Genomic DNA, 21,489 nt, shown 5'->3' on the forward strand with positions numbered 1-21,489 from the left:
GGATTACATAATCTATGTTGGCCAGTAATATTTAATAAATTTCCTGAGTTATAACAAATTCAGCATGAATTAAAGTGTTTGAAAGGGAGTGTTTTGATTCTACTATAATTCTAAGAACCCTGAGGAGACGGGAGCCATGCCCTTGTGTAGATGCATTCTTGTGTCATGTGCAGGGACTGTCTACGCAGCTTCAGATCTTGGGGTGCTCTGTGTGTGCCCAGCACCACTCCAGTCCAGGGCATAGAGCATCATTGCACCTGTGTAACTCTCATTTCATCAGCGACAGAGCAAGGACTGTTTACATCCGAAATGTGGTTAGGTGTTTTTTTTGTTTTTTTTTTATGCTTGTCACAATTTATTGCTTCTGCACTTGTAACAGTGTGAATGAGAAGTGCCATTAAAGTTTATTATCTGCCAAACTTTGCCGAGCCCTGCCTTGACACAGAGTGGGCTTTGTGTTCTGAGCCGTTCCTTGCAAGGAACCAATCAACGTGTGTGTTAGGTTCTGGCCAGATTCCAGCACTTGGTGCCAGACTCACAGGTCTCCTGTGTTTGCTGGCCACATTCAGTTTCAGACTGATTGTGGTTGCCATGAAAACACCCTCTGTATTTATTTTGGAAGGTCGCATTTAAACAACCAATTGTTACATTGACTAAGTAGGAGTGCTGCCGGGCTCCTGTCTTCCTGGATGGTTACCTTCCTGAGAAATCTCTCAGTAGCGTTGTTTCCCATGATACATAGCTCAGGAATTTGTTTTACTTCCATTTACTTTATATAGGGAACAGTAATAATTCAGAGTAAGTGTCTTGAACTTTGCTTAGTTCTTTGGCCTGGTTAAAGCCATAGGAACACGCGGCGTTCCCAGTCACTCTACCACGTGGAATGTGTGCTAGCTGTGTGCGTGTTTTCCTTGCCAATGCATAGAAAAATAACAAGTGCTCGGAAAAAAATGGAGGGATTATTATTTTAATCATTTCCCACAGTCTAGAAGTTTAAAATACGAAACTTCGGTCCATATTACTGTTTTAAAATGTATCCCTCTGCTTTTACTCATCTTAAGCCTTCCTCTGGTTTCTTCATCTTTAGGTCATTTATTGAATGTCAGGCCTGGTAACTGGTGCTTGATGTAGGCCAGGAACAAGTTTAAGTTTAAAGCAGTGTTTACCAGTTGTACTGCGGGGTCTGTGGCTGCTTGTGCGTATTGACACGAGAGCAGGTTGTGCCTGTGTGTGTTTTTGTGTAGTGATGTTTTGCCTTTTATCTGCAGGTTCCAGTGCAGTGGTCAGACATGGTCACTCTGAAAGCCAGGATGACGAATTACGGCCTGCCTAGGTACCGCTGGCTCACTCATGCGTGGAATTTTTTTCAGAGGGAGGTGAGTGCCACAGAATCCGGGGTACAGTGTGGAGCCCTTGATACACTCTGGACACACACGTTCAGAGCTTTGGTTTCGGTCTTTGTGTGCGTGTGTGTGTGCTGAAAAATTGAGCCTAAAATTCATTTGCTGCTGCTGTAAATTGTTTCTGTGTAGAAACACACTCAGTAGCCCCGTGCCCCGTTTCTGCCCTGTGGAGAGCAGTTCCTCTTCATGTTGCAGGGGTGGTCGCTGTGCCTCAGTGGCTTAAGTTGCCTCTGGCACTGGGGGCATGCTCTGTAACTGTGATTCCAGCTCCTCTGCTTCCAGTCCAGCTTCCTGTCAAGGCATCCTGGGTGCCAGCTGGAGCCTGGTGAGCTGTTTGATCATTCAAGGGCTTTGCTTATGCGTAAATGATTCATTTGGCAGATGTGACACAGGAGTGGTGCTGGCTCACCATGCCGTATTAACTTAGGCAGCCAAATGGCAGTGAGACGTCACCACCGCCACATGTTGACGTAATAGCGGGCTTACCAGGGAGTTTGCAGGAAAAGTTTCATCGCAAATTCAACATTAAAGAAGTAAGAATTATATCAAAAGACAAAGCTGATTAAGTTACTTAGAGGAACTTTGACACTGAATGTGATGTGCCTGAATGGTGTGGAAGGGCCACCTCATTTGCTGACACGGCTGGCTGGATGGTTTTGCTCCACAGCGGGTCAGATGGAATACTCCAAGAACTGTCGTTAGCACAGAGAGGAGGTGTTTCCCTTGGAAATGAGGGAAGTGGGTTTTCTGTAAGTGTCAGGGTCTAAAAAGAATGACTTGGAAATGCAGTAAGGTGTTTTGTTTAGCCCTTGACTGGGATTGTTAAAGCTACTCAGTGAAACAGTGAAACATAAAAAACCTAGCAAACCATGTTAGAGTTAATCGCTGATGTTTTGGTAAACTGATGGCCTTTGCTTTGATTTGTGATGTTCATGGTACACACATAGTTTTAAAAACAAATTTACAAAAGAAAAGACTGAAATGTGAAATAAAGTCTTTCAAACTTTTGGTTTCGAACCTTTCAGCAATATATGATTAACAATACCCTTAAGATGACTTCACTTTTTTTTTTAAATCTATGTTTAGACATGTGTGGAAAATGCAAATTTAATTTTAGTACTTTTTTCTAGTTTCCTTTTGCCCTGGGAATTCAAGACTTCCTCAATGTTGATTTAAGTTCAATGTTGAAGTCGTGATGGATTGTCATATTTTAACATATGGACTAATCTTGGGCATGCACTGGCCTGTGGGGCATAGCCAGTAGCCAGTGGCTAAGTTGTCCTTGACTGCTCTGTTCCTTAACATTGAAAGGAGGACTCGTAGTCTTCATAGTTAATTGTTTTTAGGATTTATTTATTTTTATTGGAAAGTCAGATATACAGAGAGGAAGAGAGACAGAGAGGAAGATCTTCCATCTGATGCTTCACTCCCCAGGTGGCCATAACGGTTGGAAGTGAGCTGACCTGAACAAAGCCAGGAGCCAGGAGTTTCTTTGGGATCTCCCACATGGGTGCAGGATCCCAAGTCTTTGGGACATCCTCTACTGCTTTCCCAGGCCACAAGCAGGGAGCTGGATTAGAACCAATGCCCTTGTGGGATCCTGGAACATGCAAGGCGAGGACTTTAGCTGCTAGGCTGCTGCACTGGGCCTTGCTTGTTTTGGATCTAATCTGCATTTGTCCTGAAGCAGTGCTTCTAAAGCTGTCAGAGGAAGCTGTGGCACATCGTAGGAGAAATGAGAGCAATGCGGTATAAGCAGTGCAGTGTGGCCTTTCCGAAATGTTACTCTTCACATCATTCCTGCTGATACCGTGGTGACAAAATACAGTGGATCAAGAACTGCACTCGGCTGGTGTAAAGTTAGTTGCTGACCCTGTGTGCGTCTGTGCAAGTTTTTGCAAATTCTGATCACTAGTGAATCCAGGTGACCTTTGTGATGTGGGCTTGGCCAGTCAATTGTTCTAAAGAGATTGTTACGGAAACTCATAATTCAGTTTGTTGAGCGAACAGCAACTAGGCACCCTGTCAATCTGATTAGTGAATTAGTCTTTGTGGTTAGAGAGGAGTTCTGCTAGCTGATTGGTTGGTGTGTCTGTGAGTCTTATTGCACGATCCCCCACGCAGGCGGTATGTGAGCCTGTCGTCCCTTGTCTGATTGTAGGTGCTGTGAACATGGCGGTTTAGACTGGTTGAGTTAGGGGGCAGTTCCGCACGCGGCGCCTTTGGTGCATCCGTCTGCTCAGCGTGGCCTCCGATCTCCATCACTGTGCGGTGGCAGAGGGGAGCGGAGCTCTGGGGAACAGGCAGTGAGGAGTCCTCCATGGCGTCTGAGTGTCGCTTCCCTTGCAGTTCAAGTGCTGTGGGGTGGTGTACTTCACGGACTGGCTGGAGATGACGGACATGGACTGGCCGCCGGACTCCTGCTGCGTGAAGGAGTTCCCGGGGTGCTCCAAGCAAGCCCACCAGCAAGACCTCAGCGACCTCTATCAGGAGGTAAGAGCCTCCCTGGTGACCTTCCAGGGAGAAAGGACTTCCTAGAATAACTCGGAAGAATTACCAACAGACGGATGACTTTTATTTTTTTTTTCTGTCCTTAAAAAAAGTCTCAGAGTTTGTACTTAATCTGTTTGGAGAAACACAGTAAAAAATTCAGTTTCAGAATCTGCATGCAGGTCACATTTTAACAAAGGTAAGTGGCAAAGGCCAGGTTTTCTCATTTTAAATTTGAACTGTTTTGCTTACACCCAAATTCTGTTGCTATCTCCTGGGAGATCCTTGGGAAACAAACATGTAAATTATGTGGTTAAACCTGCATAGCTAAGAGGCTCAGAATGTAGAATTCTGGGTAAAATGTTTATTTTTGGGCCCTCACCACTTAGCCCAAGTCTGAGCAAATCCCTCAGTTGCCTTAGAAAATGCTCGGGATTGCTCTTCTCTGCCCCCTGCTGGCTAACGCTAAGTCATGCCAGGGGTTGATGTAAAATCATTGGCGTTAAAATCACTTGTCATATGCCCAGAAAACTTGCATGTTTTTCTGTTTGTTTTGCTTTCTGATAGAATTTATCAGGACCACAATTTAGTGCTTTTAGTGGAAATAACCCTGTTTATTAAACCTTTGTGGTGATTTTCACATTTTGATAGCAGTGGAATCTTTTCCAAATTACAGTTTAGAACTATACTACCCAATATCACGATTACACTTGGCTAATTAATTAATTCAATTAACACATCACTTCCTCAGTTGAATAGCCACATTTGAAGTGTTCAGCAGACACTTGTACTATTGTATTTGTGCAAATTGATTACCTAAATGACTTTACAACTTTTTTAAATTTGTTTTCACCCAGAAACTTGGATAGCAAGCTGGCAGGCAGTCAGGTCTGAGGTGTTCCTTGGACACAGGTTTCCTGCTGAAATGAGGTTCGTGGCAACAGAGTCGCCTGCCTTTGACAGATGTTAATGTTTGTAGTGACTTAATGCATTGTTTCAGGCATAGTGGGTTTGCAGAAGTTGATCGGTTAGTAGTAGCTTTACGGCACAAGGACTAGTAAACGTGTAATGTAGAAGAAGACTTCAGTTCCGGTATGTTGTAGAGAACACGTGCTTGATCATTGTGCCTTTCCTGGAAACCTTTGTATAGGAAGAGAGAGTTAGAAAAGGAAACGCGTGAACGGCAGATATGTGGGATGTTTGTTCTGAAGTTGAAGGGAAGATGTCTTAGATGTCTTCCGATATTTTAAAGCTCATATTTCAGAACAGGAGCTAGACCTACTCCGAGGGCCGGAAGTGACAGGAAGGAGATCTTGACTCAATGGAGGGAAGACCTCGCCCATCAGAATCTTTCCGATTATGAGGCCAGTTATCTTGTACAATACGGGGTGTCTCATCAAGGTCAGATAACCATGTCATTGCAGATGCAGAGTTGGTTTTTGAATTAAGAAAGCATCTGGACTAGATGAAGTCCAAGGTCCCCTTTATCTCTCCTATGCTGTACGCACACCGATAAGGGCTGGGGTTCTTCCTGCAATCTTTCTTTAGCAGTCTGAAGTCAAGGAAATAAATCATTCGCAACCATCTGGTGGCCTGCCTGGTCCCTGACCCAGTAATATTTTATGACATATTCTGAAACCTGTGAAAAATGATAGAGGAGAAATATGGCAACAATTGAACATTTTAGAAATATTCCCATAAGAGGCATAGTTAAGTTTGGTGCATAGCTCCCCAGATATCCAAAATAAGCTGTGTATTTGTATCAGAGTAGAAGCTTAAAAGTCACAGATGAGGCTGGCATGGTGGCCAGGCTAACCCCCTAGCTGCAAACACTAGCATTCATACGGGTGCAGGATCTGTCCCGGCTGCAGCACTCCCGAGCCCGCGCTCTGCTGTAGTCTGTGAAAGCAGTGGAGGATGTCCGAGTCCTTGGGGCTCTGCACTCACGTGGGGGACTGGGAAAAAGCTCCCAGCACCCAGCTTTAGATCAGCTCAACTCTGGACATTGTGGCATTTGGGGAGTGATCCAACAGATGGAAGACCTGTTTCTCTGTCTTTCCTTTTCTCTGTATAAAAGTCCTTCAAATAAAAGCAAATAAATCTTTTTTTTTTTTTAAAAAAAAACAAGTCACAGGTGTAAATTTCTCTGCCCCTCACTTTGGTTCCATGCATTCTTTCATCTTAATCGTAAATGCCTGTTGAGTTCCACTGCTCTTCTGAATTCTGGGGATACCGTGGTGAATGTAGCAGACCTCCCCCTTTCTTGTGTTCTGTATTCTAGTTAGGAATACAAATACTGAACAAACATCTGCATAGTTAACCAGCCATTGAAACAGATTTCAGTTGGTGAGAAGCATTTTGAAGAAGAGTCTTGACAGGAGCTGGGTCTTGTTGGTAAGGAAGCTGCTCTGAATGGCCAGGAGCATGCGTCTTAGGAGTTCCTAGCGGAGCTGAGACCAGCTATGACGTAAAGGCAGCTATACAAAGATCTGGGAACACTCAGTTTTGCTGTCAGGAATGGCAAGTGCCAAGGCTTACCCACAGGTGACCTAGACCAAGGATTACCATTTGCCTAAGCTAACCGTTTTTGAAGTTTTCCAGGAAAGCACAGTCACTGAAATGTTGTATGTTGGTTTGGCACGAGACTTGGCCACTTAAGAGCTGTCATCTAAAAGTATTCCTGTCTAGTCATTACTACAAAAAACTTGCCAACCTTGACCCTAGATGTTGGGTTTAATACCAGTAGGTTACGATCTCAGACCGCAGAGAAACAAAAGCACTGGGCTCATCAGAACTTACCGGCCATTCATCATAAATGATGTGCATTTCTCTGTCCGTCACCTTCTCATACTTTCCATACCTACTCTGAGTCCCTGACTTAAATTTTCTCATTCAAAATAGTTTGATTCCATTAGCAAACACCGTTCATTTCTTTCTGCTTACTGTTTGTGATCCTTTGTGGCATCTCTGAAATCATACTGATCAGGTTGTTTTTCTTACAGGGCTGTGGGAAGAAGATGTATTCCTTCTTGAGAGGAACCAAACAACTGCAGGTGCTCAGGTTTCTGGGAATCTCCATTGGAGTGACCCAAATCCTGGCCATGATTCTCACCATTACTCTGCTCTGGGCTCTGTATTACGACAGAAGAGAGCCTGGGACAGACCAAATGATGTCTCTGCAGAATGAGACTTCCCAGCACCTGTCATGCCACTCAGTGCAGCTGTTGAAACCGAGCCTGTCCAGAATCTTCGAGCATACGTCCATGGCAAACAGCTTTAACACACACTTTGAGATGGAAGAATTATAAAGACCGCCCGGGGAGGAAACCACAGATGTGCTTTGTTGGACATGAGAGTTTTTTATGTACACACTTGGTATGCTCCCGAAACGCGTAGAGGTAAAGATGTTGTCATAAAAGAATGCCTAGGCAGATAATGCTCTACCCTTTGCAAAGAGGAGGAAAATGTTCCATGCCAGGTCATCACTGAGTCAGTAGTCGATGCCCTTACAACGCTGGGGTCGGCCCTGACACTCTGATGGCCTTGGTGTAAGCGTGAATCAGGCTGTTACCGAACACACCTGCGTTCGGAGGCCACGTGATTTGATGAGCTTTTCTGCCTTTGAGAGCAGACGCATGCTGGGGTTGGAGCCGCAGTCAAGCTGGATTCACTTGCACCAGCTGCTGTGTAAAGTACCAATTCACTGCCAATGTAGTGCATGCGGCAGTAAGAATGACTTTACTGCTTGGCAGTGTATTCCTTTGAGGGTGAATAGGCTATAGATAAAAAAAAAAACTTTCAAAATTGCTGACTACCTGAACGTGACTGTGGCTGGTCACTAACACACTCTTACCACTCAGATGAGCAAGCTAACGTTGTGTAAACTGATCAGGGATCTGTGTGTATATAAGTCTGTGTTGTGTGCACAATTCAGTAGCTTTCAGTTCTTCATCGTGTTGAGAATAACGGTTGTGAAGAAGCATCCGTGTCCTGTATAACACCTTTGTTTTTAGGTTTTCTTGTTAACAGAGCTTCAAAGTTGTGTCTTGACTTTATATGACATGCATAATTATTAATTTAAATACATAACCACTAATTTTAAAAATTACCAGTGTGCTAAATAGAAATCATTATAATTCAGAATATAGTATGGTCTCTGGGACATATTAAAAATGTACAATAAGTGGGATGATTTAGCAAAGACTTGGATGTTATTTATCTGAGACTAAGGCTCTTTTCTTTTCTAATACTAAACACCTTTTGAAAAGAGCTTATCTAGTAGAAGACACCGCCTCCAAGTCTTTAGGATTCTACAGAGAATAATGGTGTTCTACAGCAAAACTACTTGTGAAAATCATAAAAACAAATGACAATTTACCTAGAGATGATCATTGCTTTATTTCACTGATTAATATACTGTACTGAGTTATACAGATAATTAAAATTTTTTACAAGAGTAAAATATATTTATTTGAATGGGAAAAGTGCATTTTACTGTATTTTTGGTGTTATGTTTATTTCTCAGACTACGGGAAAGAGAATTTAAGCAAGTATCAATAAATACTTTCTAGAGAGTAATAATTTGTCTGTGTCTGTTTTTCACATTCTATAAACATGTTTACCACTCAAGAGGATTAGCAAGGAAAGGACAGTGTAGGGGGGATAGAAAGAGGTAACACTGATTTCCAAACTCTGGTTTTACGCAGTAAGAGTATGTGTTCGGATTGAGAGGAGACACACGATGCCTTTTAATTTGTTTTTAACCTAAAGGATAATCTAGTTTAATATAATCTAAAATATACTTATTACATTCATTTACTTTCTCAAAGCTTTCTTGGCCAAGTTTTAATAGCTATTATTAATTTTTAAAAGAAAATAATTCTGAGTACAGTTCACTGCTGAAATTAGCTGCTAGACTTAGAATCGTCTTTGTATTTAAATGAAAACTGAATCAATTAGTTGCTGAATCTGAATTCCCTGAACCCTTCAGGGTCCCACAATTTCACCTAAAATACCCAAGTAACTGAGACAGCTATAAATCTAACTGGAGCAGTTGTTTAGGTAATGGTCTGATTTGACTGGTTTGTCATAGAAAGTGCAAGTATCTATTCTATTGAGCACAGTAAAAGAAAAAAAAGTCCTCAAATTATAAAATAAAGGTTGATTTTTACAGTTTTAGGCTTTAGCTACTTTGATATATTACCTGATTTACTGCCCTCTAGAAAAGTCAACATAAATTTAGACAATCATCTTCTATGGGATAGGCTTGCCTAATGGGAGCAAGCGACATTTATAGCAGCGTCCACAAAGGCCTCCCGCGCACCTGCAGTCGTAAAGCTGCGAGGGACTTGAGGAAGTGTGTTTAATGCGGTCAAGCTGAGGGCGTTCACTGTTTGGGTACATTGCAAACAAAATTATTAACTGCTTCCTTGGGACTTTTGAAAAGCTTTCTTTAGCTAAAAAGAAAATTACCATTTTAAAGATTATTCTTGGACTGGTTAGGCGTCAGTTCAGATGGCCCTGGGGACTCTGAGATGGCAATATGAGAGAATGTCTGTCCCCAAGCACTGTAAAATCTGGATTAGAAACACAAATACTGAACATATAGAGAAGGAGTACAGGAGCAGACAGCGGGTCAATTCAACAGAGATTTACTTTAAATTATTTAAATATTTATTTACTTTCATTGAAAAGGCAGATTTACAGAATGGAGACACAGAAAGTTCTTCCATCTGCTGGTTCACTCCCCAAATGGCTGCAACAGCCGCAGCTGAGCTGATCCAAAGCCAGGAGCCAGGAGCTCCTTCTGGATCTTTCGTGCAGGAACAGAATCCCAAGGCATTAGGCCATCTTCTACTACAAGGAGCTGGGTGGTAAGTGGAGCAGCTGGGACGTGAACCGGTGCCCATCTGGGATGCCAGAGCTTGGAAATCAAAGATTAGTCAGTTTAGCCATTGCATTGCCCCTCAACAGAGATTTTAAAGCAGGTAATCATGACCTGTGTCTCTCATGGCCTTCTCAAACGCCGAGTGGAGCTCTGGTCGTGTTCAAACCCTGCTCTCCCATAGGCTAGATCTGCCTCTGAGTGTTTGAACCCCGTGTCACTTCATTAGATGTCCTGACCTGTACGTTGCTGGCATCCCTTTTCATTTTTTCAACTGATTTCCCTGTTCAGTTGTTCAGCCTTTCTTGACTACTTTCCTTCTGTTTTAGTCGAAGAACTCAACACATTGCACGCTGAGCTTGTCCTTCAGCTTGAGCTGGTGCAAATCTGCAGTCAGGTGCAGCCCCTGCTGCTAATGACTTGGATTCTGGTTCAATGTGGGGCATCTCTGCTGTGCTCCCAGTAGAGAATCCTTGTTATTCTCAAAGGGCGAGTTAGCTAAATAAGCCCATGGGTAACCTTTACATGACCTTCCAGCAAAGACGGAAATCAGGTTTTGCTTGGAACGGGTAAGCATTCTCTCTATATTCTTCTCTGGCTCTCACAAGCTTGTAGATGGAAAAGTAAAAGAAAAAGAAAATATAGTTTCCTGGAATTCAAAATTAAGCCTTGGTCTATTACCTTTTGTATATTATGGACTAAGGATATGAAGATTTAACTGCCTTTGTGTTAAATTCTCTACACATGAATAGCTTAAAAATCTTATCTCCCTCTGGAAAGCTGTGCTCTGGCAAAACTTGAAAAATAAAAGGCTCCCAGTAAAGGTTATGCTATTATTGTGCATGAGATTCAGTAAGAATCTGATAATTAAATGGCTTAGGATATTCCTCGTGGTTTCACAATCTCTCCTAGCTTTCCTCGGAATTCACTTATTTTCTGTTGCCAAGCTGTGGTCCATTTAATTCTGTTCAGTACGACATTGAACAACCATTATGTAAGACAGGTTGGCATGGCTACTGGGAGGACCAAATGAAAATGTATAATGCAATTTCTGCCTCAGGAGACACAGAGTTGAGTTAGGAAGCCCAGGCAAGTGCATGTGGAGTAACCACCTGGTACCTGCGGTAGTGCCTACACAGCGGAGATGTTTATTAATGTGTGAGCTGAACGAAACGAAGGACACAATGTACAAGATCAAATCTGTGAGTATTTGATGCAAACGCCGATTTCAAGGAAGCGAAATCCAGGCAGGCTGAAGTTTTTAACAGGAGAGATACTGCTTGAGATCAATTTGGATGAGGAAAACCTGAGAAAGATATTCCAGGTTAGAGTAATTACAAATAATTAAGAGATGGGCAGCACCGCACCAACACTTGGACTTCATCTTGGTGAATGCTCATTTTTTTTTTTTTAAATGTCTTCCCCTCTTTTGGACTAAACTTGTTATGGCCCTACAGGTGTTTGTGCTTGCAATTCCTCGATTAAATTCCTTTCTACTAAACATTCCTATAGTGTAGTTCCCTTTCTTCAGGAATCCTAAGAAGAAAACATGTAGACAAAGCAGGTAGGGAGCCAGCTGCTTACCTGTGTGCTGCAGAAGAAGTGCAATTAATAAAAGACACGGGAAAGGAATCATTGGAACATTAAAGGAAAAATGAATACATTCTGTAACAGGAGTCAAATGAAGGAAAAAACGTGAGGTGAGAAATTATTTTTTTTTTTCAGTTAATGGAACAAAATAAGGCAAAGGAGATGGCTCACTAAGGGGAAGGGCATCCTAGTTTTCAAGGTAAGAACAGTGAGTTGGGGACATAAACCAGAGACCCAGAGACCCTGATGCTTACCAGGGTCTGCATTAGCAGGAGCTGGAACCAGGAGCCAGAGCCCACGATTGAACACAGATGCTCTGACGTGAAACACAGGTGGCTTACCTTGTGTCTTAATTGCTGGATAAATTCCTCCATAGGATCACTTCTGGATATTTTTGGCATAGACCATATGGGGGAATTTAATGTGGAATTGACGTAAATTTCTACTCAGACATCTTTTAAGTTTGTGGTTTAGTATTTCTGAAGGGAGGAGTTGTTCCAGCACTGTTTATTGGGTAGTTCCTACCCATCCGCCCTTAATCCAGAGAGAAATGACCTCCAGTGCGGAGGGACCATGCTGAATACATAATTTGCTTTTAGAGCATGCACAGGCGTACACACACAGCCAGCTGTGAGATGGATTGTACACTCCCTGGTATCCATTGTAGCAATGATACCCAGTTGCATGGGTGTGGACACCTATGCCACTGCCTGAGAGGGGGTGGACATATATGTGGCTCCCTGTGAATCCAGACATGACAGTACGTGGCTATGTGGAATGTTCATGTTTCTGAGTGGCACCACAGGCACCAAGACAGGTGTCTCCTGTGGCCCCAATGCCGCTGGAGGAAAAGGACTGCTTCCCTTGTGTCTCTTGCTGCCACTATAAATAAAAGGGGTAAAAAAACCCCACCAATGGCTCCCAGTTTTTCTCTGACAGGGTGGAATCTGAATCTGCTTCTTCTGGGCCTCAGTTCCCGGGCATACATGACTACAGGTGCCTTTGGGGAATAAGACAACTATGTAACCTTCTCGTGGCAGTGTGGCAAGAGTTTGTCCTTGGAACTGGCTCAAATCTGGGAAGCAAGTGAAGTTGTGATTCCCCATTATGCTGATACAAGTTAAAATTGTTTCTCCCCCATCAAAAACGAAAAGATATTACTTTTGGTTATTTTCAGTCTATATAGTGATACCTGTTTTAGGAACACCACAAGCTGTCACGAATCCCATCTGTGAGTAAAGCTGTACTGATTAGGGCTCTCGTCGGGCTGTCGATTTGGGTAATCGCTTTCAGCTGTCTCGTAAACTGGCCAATAAAAGGGCCCAGCTCACTCAGGTGGTAGGACTTGAGCCCCTTAAAATTTGGACTCCGTGAACCCAATGCAAAGGGATGACTCCTCAGTGCTTCACTTGCCAGCAGATACCGAACTTTTCTAAGATGATGATTCTTACAAGAACATTCTCGACGCCTTGGTAAAAGGAGTGTTCCCTACTGAGAATTACTGAGCGGAGTTGGTCAGTGTGGAACAGCATTGTCTCAGTTCTGGAGTTCTGAAAATTCCCGTGGAAAGGATTGCGAAGAGAGTCTTTTGTTCCAGAATTGGGTTCTTAGCACATACCTCTAAAACTCTTGGAATCTCAAGAGTGCTGTTTCTGTTCACACCAGTAAGATTATTGATAACTGGGAACTCGATAGCTTTGGGATGAGAGGTTGAAAGGGAAGCAACCCAAGAGCTGGAGATTTCAGTCTCGGCTCGTCCTGAGCTTCTGGAAGGACAACAGGGGGCAGGTGGAACAGATCACTACCACCAGTGCGTTAATCAAGCACGCCTACATAACCGAGGCTTCTCGCGAACCCTACAGGACAGTCTGTGAAAGCTTCTGGCTTGTCACGGATGTGGAGGCGTCTCTCGAGGCGCATGCAGAAGGGCGCGGGAGCTCTGCCACCTTCCGGGACCTTGCTTACACACCTTGCACCTGGCTGCTCGTCTGTCCCTGTCGTCACACCCTTTACAATAACTCGGTAAGTACAAATATACTATTTCCTTGGGTGCTGTAGATCACCCTAGAAGGTTAATCTGAGGAGGGGTTGTTGAATTGTCGAATTGTGACTTTTAGTTGGCTGGGCAGAAACACAGGTCAGAACCTGGGCTGCGTGAGTGGCTCAGAATACGTGGCTGGGAATGCAGCCTCACCGCGGGGGCTCTGACACTAGTTGGGTGGGGTCAGAATCGAGCTGAACTGTGGCCATGCAGTCATGACCCACTACAGAATTGTTTGCTTATGTGTGGGGACAAATTGTCACAAAACTTATTAACAGGTGAAGTTTTCTGTGTGAGAACAGGAGGAAACATTTGTATTTTTCTTGTATTCCATATGATGAATTCACTTCAAATACATGACATTCCCCAAGTTCCTTTTCCCCTAAACCTTTGAATTTCATCATCTGTAAATGAAACTTTCTAGTATGTCAACTTCATTTAATTTGCATATGTGTATGACCTAATACTTTAAATTACAATATAACTTGCATGAACATAAATGAAAATGCAATGTAAACAAAATTTCAGGTCTGTGTGTATGGAAAATTAGAAGGGGACAGGAGTCAGCAAAGCTTCACTTGCAATTGTAATATTCATTTCTTAAAACATAATAGAAGCTCTATAATAAGTCAAAACATTTGTTGGATTGTAGTGGTATGAACACAAATGTTTATTTTCAGGTTTTTCAAAATATTAAATATTAAAATATTTTGACATCTTAGACAATTGAGATGAAGCTGTTATATTAAATGTCTCAAGTACAGTTCTAGCAAAGCAATTACGGAAAGATTTTTAAGGTGTCTCAACTGGATTTTCACCCCAAAAAACTTCTGAGAAGCCAGAGGTTGAAAAAGTAGCATGTGTTTCTAATTCAGCTTTGTGGTTTGGTTTTTTTTTTTAAGACTGTAATCTTGTATCTGCTTAAGTGGCTCAATCTTGGACACCTGCAGGTTCCCGCAAGTTTGACTTTCTTCTCTTTATTAGAAGCCAGAGAATTGGAAAATTCAGGTCTGATATAGTTACCTCAACAACTAATATGTGAGCACATTACGTTTTACACTTTTGTATTTGTAAGGGATTTCTCAAAGTTTTGGATTTATTTAGGATTTTGCAGGATACAGTTCTGCAAGTGTAAGGATTCCTCCCTCTGCCTCTCGCTCCTCCCTCCTAAAGTTCCCCTCCTGCCTTTCCCCCCATAGGATCACAGTAGTATAGTCTTTTAATAACACATACAAGCTTAACATTCTAGTCAGATATCTTATAGTCTCTCTAAGACAGCCTTCATGCAAAAACACAAAATAGATATATAGGTAGTCAAGCATTCTCAAAGAGAATTGTATCCTAGAAACTAGCCCACCTGGGTGTGAGATCATTGCAGTGCACATCTTTACTCTCAAATAAAAGGGAGATGCCCAATGAAACAGTTAGATACACCTTGGCAGTAGGGTACTAGGTGTTCGACCTTTGCTTCTACCCACAATGCCATGGGGCATTTAAAGAGCAGAAAGTGTTGGTTTTATGTGAGGAGATGATCTACTCGCCTTTTGGTGCGATGGTTATTGTCCTTTGCAGTGATTTCAGCAGGGAGAAACGAGAGCAAAGATGCCAGAAATACTAGCTATTCAGAACCTGATTCAGGTTTCACAGATAATCCCTTCAATTCATGTAAAAAAATGTATCCCAAGAATCCCCAAAGAGGAGAAAGAGCAAGGATTTAAGGGTCACTTAGAGAAGTAAAATACAAGAACAGCTGAGTCAGGCATTTGGGGGCTGTTTGGGGACGCCTAGATAGAACTGTGTGCTTGGGAGTAAGTGCTGAGCTTATACAACAGGTGGGCAATTTGAAGAAGGAACATTAAAGTCAGCTGAGTCAATGTGCTCTGGCCTCCCAGCGAACCACCGGACTCTCGGCTTGTCCCCGTCAACAGCCGGTCAAGGAGTGAGTAGGCGGGGATAGGCGTCATTCCGAAACCTTGGACTGTAAAAGAGCGATCCCAGCTTTGTTTCATTGACTCCTCTCATCCACGTGCAAGGCGGATAGAGCCTCATTTCAGAGCTGCAGACACAGAAGCTCTGTATGTACATTTACACCTTGCAGCCCTGTCCGTTACCATGGTTTGTGTAACATCTGTTCCCCTCATTCTTGTACGTCTCTCTCCAGCTCTGTTCTCTCCGTTACATTCCGTCCTTATGTATTCAGCAGCTTGCGACGCATCTCCACAAAAATCCTATCGATTCCAAATACGCCATGGCCGCAGGGCCCTTGCTTCTCCTAGCTTCGCTTCCAAGACTTAGTACAGTTACACTTCTGTCTGTTTTATCTCCTACCCAGTTCCTGGGCTGGTCCTATTAACAATTAACTACCTCAATACCTCTCCTGATCAAGCACATTTTCTGTTTCTATGCTACCACACTCGCCAAACTAATCTCTCAATTCCCTGGGCCCTTGTAGAATAGTAACTTCGAAAAAGCTTTCCTCCTTTTGTCCCTGTAAGATTCTTCCATTACTGCCGTGATGGTGTTTGAAAATGAAAGCAGATTAAAATTCTGCATTAAAATTCTGCATTTAGAGTTCTTACAGCAAGTAGGCATTTGGTCCTCTGGTTAAAGTGCCTGTGTCCCACGTTGGAGTGCTTGGGTCGAGCTCCTGGCTCCAGCACCCAACTCCTGCAGCGTAGTCCACAGGCGGCAGCAGCCATGGCTCTAGTCTCTGCGTTCTGTGAGTTCCTAGCCCTGGGCCAGGCCTGGCTGTTCAGGTATTTGAAAAGTGAAGCAGTTGATGAGAGCGCTCTGTGTACCTGTTACATACATTATAGATGCACAATACCCCATGTCTTACTGCATATGAAATATTTGAACATTTCTTGTGGCTAGCATTCTGTATTGGAGTGTTTGTTGGAATCGTAGCATTTCCTTCTGATTCGGCTCCCTTCTGCTGTGCCTGGGAAAGTAGCAGATGACGGCCCACCTAGGCGCTGCCACCCATGGGGGGATCTAGATAGACTCTGTCCTGACACAGCCCTGGATGTTCTAAGCACTTGGAGTGTTAAGTAGCAGATGAAAGATCTCTCTGTCACTCTGCCTTTCAAATAAATGCTCTCTTAAAAAAACCTTCTGACGTATTTGAAAGGCAGGGTTACAGAGAGTCAAAGACGCATTTTCAATCTGCCAATTGACTCCCTAAATGGCTCTAAGGATTGAGGCTGGGTCAGGTGGAAGCCAGGAAACAAGGACTCCACCTGGGTTTCTCCTTGAGGGTAGTAGTGGCCTAAGTGCTTGGGCCATGCTTTACTGCCTTCCCAGAGACTTTCCAGGTGCGCCAGCAGGGAGCTGTTTTAAAAGAAGGCAGCCAGAATGCAAAATCAGAACCAGCACTGCAAGCAGCATCTTAACCTGCACAGCCACAGTATTAGCCCCCAAGTAAATAATATGAAAATCATTTCTTATGATTTAACATTACACTTAGAGTGATTAAGCCCAAGTTTTTGTTCTTGAATTTATTTCTCTTTTCACCTAGCTACAGTGGCCTTCATCCTACAGTGATTAGACATAAGCTGTGCAATGCATACCTGTGTGCTGTGCGTGTAAATGAGTATAACTGTTATGTGGTTTGAGTGTAGATTTTTGTGCCCTGTGGTGTGTGAAGGTAGCTGTGGTCTTGTGTATGCAAAGTCTTGCTGATGGACAATTTAGACAAAACAGACACAATAGATAGGTCCCCTGAGAGCACTCAGATCGCAGATACTGTCTCTCCCAATATTGATATTTCTCTAGAGATTCATTAAGTGCAAGTGGTCTCTTGCCAATTGCAGATATCCAGAGAGTTGCACCGTCATCTGTATCTTCCTGTGATTTGTCATAATTAGATTGTGCTTCAGCTAGCCCTTGCTGACAACAAGCAGAGATAAGAATGAGTCGCTCAGTCTCAGAAAAGGATAGCTGGCAACATTTATGTTGCTGGCTTTCTGGCTGCGGTGACGCCTGCTCAAAGGATTCCCTCTCCCGCACAGGCCTGGGCGCTGCAGGGCAATGGGCAAGTGCATGGTACACACTTTGCTGAGTCCCTCATGTGCGTGGCATGCCCGTTGGCTCTGCATTCCTGCTGCTCTTCAGATTTGTGGTCAGTTCCACTTTTACTTAGAACATAATCTCGCTCCCAGTAGGCAGAGTCACTCCTCTGAAAGCAGACAGAGGAGCGAATGGAGTCCCAGTCTGTGCAAGCTCTGCCACGCCTGCACAGCCACACCATGGGACACCCTTCCACGGGAGGCCTGCGCTGGTTTTCCCAGCGGAGCCCCTTCCTTCTGGACATCTTCCTCTGTACTCTGGTTCCATGTCTTCCCTCTGTGCTTTCACTCCTTCCCCCTCCCCTCAGTTCCTGTAGCTTATCTCTTTTAGTTCCTCAGTATCTTCTACTAATGTCCAAACAGGCTGTGTTCTATCCCATTCAATCGAGAAAATCTAAGTTCATGTCCTTTCATCTCAGGTTCTCCTTTTAGAAATCTCTATTGCAGGGCTGAGCCTCAGAGTGTATTCCCCACTTAGTGCCCCTAACCCAATCTTGTCATTGTGCCCCCCACATCACATCAGATGCACTGCTTCGTTGCATGATGACCAGACTGGTGTCAAATCCTTACCCGATTTCAGCTCCGACCTCCCCGGCTCTGGAAGGAGCGTCCCGTGGGCTGACCTCTGCTTTGCTTGCCCTGTCTGTGTGGTTCACCTCAATCATTCTAAGGAGCCTTCTTTTACTCTCTGCTTAATTCCATTCCTTTGTATTTAATCCTCCCTCCTGGCCTCTTTGCTACTCGCTCTGAAATAAATACCTCTTGAATCTTTCTCTGGGCTTTGCTCTCCTACAAAGACAGAAAAGGAGGGAAACCTTTGAGGTGATGGTTAAAGTTTCAGACTTGGAGTTGGAATCAAACACCTGGGATCCAATTACAGTTTTTGCAGCATATTTGCTGTGTGGCTTTAGGTAAGTTGTAGGATATTTATTTTGCACCAGCATTTTTTTTTTTAGACCATATAAAAATGTGAATTCTTTTGGGACACCGTATGATGCTTTTACACATGTGTATACTCCTTTGTGGTGAAAACATAAAAATTCTGTCTTCTAACTTTTTAAATGGAGCACTCTATTAGTATGAACACCAGCTATAGTTAGCCTATTGTGCAGTGAGATGCCAGACCATTTCACTGCCATCTAGCTGTAGTATCCATCAACCAACCCCCCTTGTCCCTCTTTTTTTTTATCAATAACTAGTACTGAATCTACTCCAAAAGGCTTCTACCCAAATTCTAATGATAAATATTTCTTTTAATTTATTTGAAAGACAGGGAGACAAAGACACAAAGATTGCCAGACAGCTCTATCTACTGATCCACTTTGTAAATGTTTTCATCAGCTAGGACTGGGCCTGGCTGGAGTCAGTATTCAGCAACCAATCCAGATCTTCCATGTGGATGGGGGAATTGCAAGTATGCAATCCTAAATTAGCAGGAAGCTAGAGTCTGGAGATAAAGGTGACCGAGGCACTCTGAAGGATGCAGGCATTCCAAGCTACGTCTTGCCCACCTTGCCAGAGTCCCTTCTCAGTGATTCAATGCATTTAAAATCACTGAAATTTGTTGGTGGCATAGTAAAATGGAATTTCAGGAAGTTTCTGGAAAGATGGAATTAAAACGTACATGTATTGGGTGCAAAAGATTTCTGAACTCCTGTAATTTTCTAATGCATTTTCATGAGCTTTTGGAAGCCTCTAAGATGGGATTTAAAAGCTCTTTTACACCAAGATAAATTCCTATTTGAATCTCCTTTCTCAGACTTTTTGAAGTTCTCATAGTGAACAATATTGAATCTTTTGCTTTTCATTGCTATTCCCTCTTTTCTTGCATGATTCTTAAACACACTCAAAGTCAAATATCTGATCGTCACCACAAATGATTTCTTTCCATTCCACCTAAACCTGAAATTGACAGCTTCCCTAGATAGCTCTTGCACTAAGTAGTACCAAGTCTCCTTGACTTTAACTCTAAAACGTCTCTGAAAGTACCCAGTTCTCTCTGGTGCTCTCCTAACTCGGCTCTATCTCAACTCTCACTTGAGTTACTATGATGGTTTCTGAATTGGTCTTCCTGCTTCCTCCCATGCTCTTTTTCTTTCCTCCCAACTTTTTCTTCACCACCTAGCAACTAGAGTGATTGTTGAAGAGCATGCATCAAGTCATGTCACCCCAGTGATTTCCTGCTGGACTGAAGACAAATTCTTGACACCACTGGGTGACAGGTTCCACAGCTCAGAACGTCCTCTATCGCGTCTGATTTGCAGGCTGCAGTCCCTCCTCCCCTTCTTTGGCTCATCCACAGCGTTTCTAAGAGGTTTTCAAATGCGATAGGAGCCTCTTTTATGGATTGTGATTTTGTCTATAGACTAGGTCTGGTTTGTTTCTTGCCTTTCTGGACAATTCCCACTTCTCTTTTGACCTCAATAAATGTCATTCCTTACAGGAATTTTTCTGAACTTTATACCTTACCTACAGACCCCTCTGTTACCCATCTTGTAGTGCTCTGGATGTTTTTCATGATGAAATTTGCTACAGTTTAACAGTGTGTTCCTTTGGTTAACGGTTGTCTTCCTTACCTAGATGTCCCTGTTACAGTGACAGAGCTCGTGTTCATTAGTTTAGCTTGACTAGGCTGAAACATTTGAAGCTGGGTAACTTTAAGATATTTATTTCATTCCCGGTTCTGAGGATTCAAGAACTATAACTAGTGATGACCTTGCTAGCTGAGTCCTAAGGGAAGGCAGGGTCTCACTTGCCAAGGCACAGGGAACACGTGTGTGTGAGTCGTCTTCATTCTCTTATCAATCACGGCGTTCAGTCTTGGAGGTCCGTCATGACAATCCTATGTAACCACAAATACCTTCCAGAGGCTCAACCCAAATGTCCATGTGAGATTAAGGTTTTTTCCTATTAGTGTCTCAAAATAGGGCTTCTGCTTCAACACAAGAAATCTAGGGGACACATTGCAGCCATAACCAAACCAAAGCAGGGACATAGATCTGTCTGATCAGTTGTTTCATTTCAAGTATCTAGCATAGCGTCAGACACATTTGAGGGAATTATAGTTGTTGGGTTAATAAATTGAGCAAAAAAATTGGCAGATTTAACTCCTTACTGGTCAGCAGCATTGAAAAACCAGTCCTGTCATGCAAATATAAGCAAGTCACATGCTGTTCTTAACATATAAGTGGTGAAGTCTTGAATGAGGTTTTTGTACACAGCTTCAATGCCACTTAATTGCACTCTTGACAAAACAACTGGCCCTGTGATAGGGGAAGCGTGTGCCCTTGGCAGTGAGACCTAGGCCTGAATCTCATCCTAATCATTTACTATTGGTGTGGCCTTAAGAAGTTGACTAACTTCTGTGCATTTCAGTTCCTTGCTTGGTAAAGAGTTCTCCTTAATATCATTGTGTAACTGTTGCTGAGATGAAGGGAATGGCTCGCGTTGGTTGCCTAATGAATCAATATTGGCTATCATTTTAACGAAAGACCATTATTTTGGCACTTAACTGTGAAAATCAAGAATTAAACTTATGATTTATTTAACATATCCAAGCAATTTGTTTTGGTCTCCACATAAAAATACCTGAAATAATGAAAAGAGGAAGCAAAAATAAAGCATTTTTTTTTTTTTTTTACCAAAAATGGATTTGTTGTTTATATTCTCGGGGATAATGTATGTATCCTCCCCAGGTCTGGAATGACGTTTGTTTGGGCCCTTTTAAAGTTCTAGAATGCCTTTTTTTCCCCCTGGAGGGCTTTCCTTCATAGCTGTATTAAGCATCCCTGTATTATTGCCTTACTTTTCCTCTTGACGTAATGCCCCTTATCTCGGGCTGTGTGCTTCCGATAGCCGTCTAAGCCAACAGGTAAACTACAGCACCAAAGGCCAGTCTCTGTTCTATCCCCAGCACCTGACCTAGTCCCTCACATGCATGGTGTGCTCAGACGGAAAATGAAGGCAGAGAATGGGGCTTGATGCTCCCCCACTATGCTGCTTTAGCTACAGCTG

At 43.0% G+C, this 21,489-nt stretch overlaps 1 protein-coding gene across 1 annotated transcript in view; it reads left to right on the forward strand.

Moving 5' to 3' along the window:
- The window catches only part of TSPAN12 (tetraspanin 12), a 47,695-nt gene extending 39,228 nt beyond the window's left edge, over nt 1-8,467 (forward strand). Inside the window, exons 6-8 of the mRNA XM_041002445.1 lie at nt 1,269-1,376; nt 3,753-3,896; nt 6,896-8,467. Coding sequence (XP_040858379.1) covers nt 1,269-1,376; nt 3,753-3,896; nt 6,896-7,201 — 558 coding nt within the window. The 3' untranslated portion in view covers nt 7,202-8,467. The remainder of the gene's footprint in view (nt 1-1,268; nt 1,377-3,752; nt 3,897-6,895) is intronic.
- The last annotated feature ends 13,022 nt before the right edge of the window (nt 8,468-21,489 follow it).

Source organism: Ochotona curzoniae, unplaced genomic scaffold (assembly GCF_017591425.1).
Source record: "Ochotona curzoniae isolate NIBS_2020 unplaced genomic scaffold, NIBS_Ocur_1.0 scaffold_2476, whole genome shotgun sequence".
NCBI lineage: Eukaryota > Metazoa > Chordata > Mammalia > Lagomorpha > Ochotonidae > Ochotona > Ochotona curzoniae.